Source organism: Frankliniella occidentalis, unplaced genomic scaffold, assembly GCF_000697945.3.
Source record: "Frankliniella occidentalis isolate FOCC.00 unplaced genomic scaffold, Focc_3.1 Scaffold624, whole genome shotgun sequence".
In the NCBI taxonomy this organism is placed as follows: Eukaryota; Metazoa; Arthropoda; class Insecta; order Thysanoptera; family Thripidae; genus Frankliniella; species Frankliniella occidentalis.
Window position 1 is genome coordinate 55,043 of NW_026267739.1, and position 2,717 is coordinate 57,759.

Consider the following 2,717-nt stretch of genomic DNA (forward strand, 5'->3'; position numbering starts at 1 on the left):
GGGACTTGGACCCGATAAGAACTCCGTTCAGACTTTCAGATATTTAATCTACACACCCCTACCTACGAAAATGATAAATAATTACTTCGTGACACAAATAGTGCCGACCAAAAAACAAAGAAAAAAATCACACGGAACAACCTTTAAAAATATGGGTTGCCACAAGCTCTTCACATAGTCTTCAGACGGAAGGCAAGGAAAGAAGTTTTCATTACGTTCTCGACGCTGGGTCAGTCCTCGCCATGTGGCCGTAAAAGCGACCACCTGCACCCTCTCCAGCACTTGCATGAGCCCAGCCCCTTTTGCGCATCTAATGTGAACTGATCAGATGAACCCCAGACCATATACCGTGTAACTGGCTCCGCGATATCACACGACACACTGATAGGCTGCGACGCACCTGCGTACATCTGCCAAAGACTAGACTGCCCCACCCAAAGGCTAGCTACTCCGGCGAGTCGCCTAGCTCTTCATATCACGAAGTATTCACACCGATAAACCAAGTGTGCAACGGCTTAACACTTATAAGTGTGCAACCGCAAGTTGAGTACTTGCAAGTGGTTAGCTCTGTAGGTGTACACTTGCAAGTGTGCTCCTGTGGGTAGCTGTGTAGTTGGAAGTGTGCAAATCCTCGGTTTAACACTTCCTTAGATTGGAGGAATTGCGAACAGAGGAGTTGCACACTTGCAAGTGCACATCAAGAGTTGCGCACTTGCAAGTACTACGAAGTTATACATTTGCAAGTATTCAACTTGCAGTTGCACACGTACAAGTGTTAGGCATTTGCACACTTAATTTTTTCACTGCATTTCGAAGAATCCGAGCAACATGAAAATTGGTGCTCTAAAGAAACTCACATTGATGTTCGTATGCAATACAGTTCAAGCTTCCAATATAACAAAACGGCACCAAATTTTCAGGTCCTATCTTAATCCTTTCTTAGGTTATCGAGTTTCAGATTGTCAAATAGTCGCGAAGCCTTTATTGGTCAATGAAATAATTAGGATTTGGTTCGCATAAGTGATTGCTTAAGTCAGCCAAAAAAATCCTACTCTAAAATATTATTTTAAAACTACCTGTTGAATACAACAAAGTGTCAAAATGTTATTTTAAACTGAACCTCTTCAAAGTTTAAAATTCAAAGGCTAGTTCATTTGAACTATTTTCTGATTAAGTGAAAGAACTTTAGGCCTACACCGATAATAATTTAATTGCTAAATTTAACATAGAATTTTTACCTTTTTCTATTGAACGTTACGAGGCACTGAACTTGAAGCGAATCAAAGAAGCACCAATAATAGGGAACAACAGTCCTAAGAGGATGATATGAACCGCGACGGGCGAAATCACGAGCGAAATCACGGGCTAATTCTTAAGCTGGTCACATTCCAAAGCGGACCACCTTATCTTGTCGAGTCACTTTCGATTCACACTACTTACTGCGAGCATGGCGGTGCTGCGGGTTAATCCTTGTCTGCGGCACACAGAGAGCGGAGCGGAGCAGAGCTGCGGAGCGCTGCCAGAGAAATGGTTCGAGAGGGGACTGCGGCGGTGGCCGGCGCGCAGTCGTTATATAGTTCCTGATGGGTACACTCGGCCGCCCTGCCGCGCCCCACCCGCGCCGCCCCACCCGGCCACCCGCCCCACCCCGCCACGCCCGCCCATTCACACCACCAGCAGCATACCACACGTGGACACACACACGTGGCCTGCGGATGTTCCGATCCAGCGAGTATTCTATAAGGTCATGGAAAACATCCGGAGCACTCTTGAGAACCAATGAAATAGCATCCTCTTCACTTATTTCGCTCACTTTAAACATTCATTGTCTGCAAAAATCAACTCGTGACTTTAGTAGAAGGTAAACAAGCAGTTTTATCAGATTTTAGACACATTTCCAAATGATGGAACATAATGCTCATTTTTGGCACACTTTGTGCTCCGTTGAACAAAATTGTTCTCCTCATTAGGTTTACAATTGGCGCTATGGCCAGTAGCTAGCGGGTACAGCAGTTGCGTCCGCGCGGGCCAGGCAGGTCCTGCGGCTGGATCATCGTGCGCTGGGCTGGGCCCTGGGCTGGGCACTACAGGTGTTCATCAGCGCGCTTCTCCAAGGCTGCCCCATTCATGACAATACGCACGAGTGTGGACGCCTCGAGGACGCGCAGTGCCGCGCCAACCGCCCCCCGCCAATCGCATTTCGGCCCGTTTAATTAGTCATTAGCGCATCTTTTGTCCACGCTCGCCTGGCGCAAGCAGGCGCGGACGGCCGACATTGTCACTTATTTAATTTAATTTAAAGTTTTGTATTAGGAATCAAATAAAACTAGACATTGCAATGTAAACTGTTTCCTCGTGTCACTGGTAGTTGTTCAAAGTTAAGTGTTACCCTTTAGGTATCAAGGGTTTGTTGTTGGGGTGGGATGGTATGTGAATGCTCTCAATGTGACCATGGGCACTTTTGTGGCTGGTCGTGGACATCGTTGTAAACGTAACTAAGCTAGAGCCAATCATTATCAACCAATGATGGCTGCATCTTCAATATTTCAAGACACACAAAATGTCTGTCTGTAAATTACTTGCCTAAACTAGATGAAGTTTGAAACTGGCGTGCACATGCAAGTGCTCATCACTTCGTTGCACACTTTTAAGTGTTTTACTGGACAATTGAATACTAAAAAGTGTTCTTCAGTAAAATTTTGCACTTAGTAGTGTTA

At 45.6% G+C, this 2,717-nt stretch overlaps 1 protein-coding gene across 1 annotated transcript in view; it reads right to left on the minus strand.

The window, feature by feature from the left end:
* LOC113206768 (pupal cuticle protein 20-like) overlaps positions 1-1,541 on the minus strand; it is a 33,200-nt gene extending 31,659 nt beyond the window's left edge. The window contains exon 1 of the mRNA XM_026422999.2: positions 1,441-1,541. Coding sequence (XP_026278784.1) covers positions 1,441-1,449 — 9 coding nt within the window. The 5' untranslated portion in view covers positions 1,450-1,541. The remainder of the gene's footprint in view (positions 1-1,440) is intronic.
* Between the last annotated feature and the right edge of the window lie 1,176 nt (positions 1,542-2,717).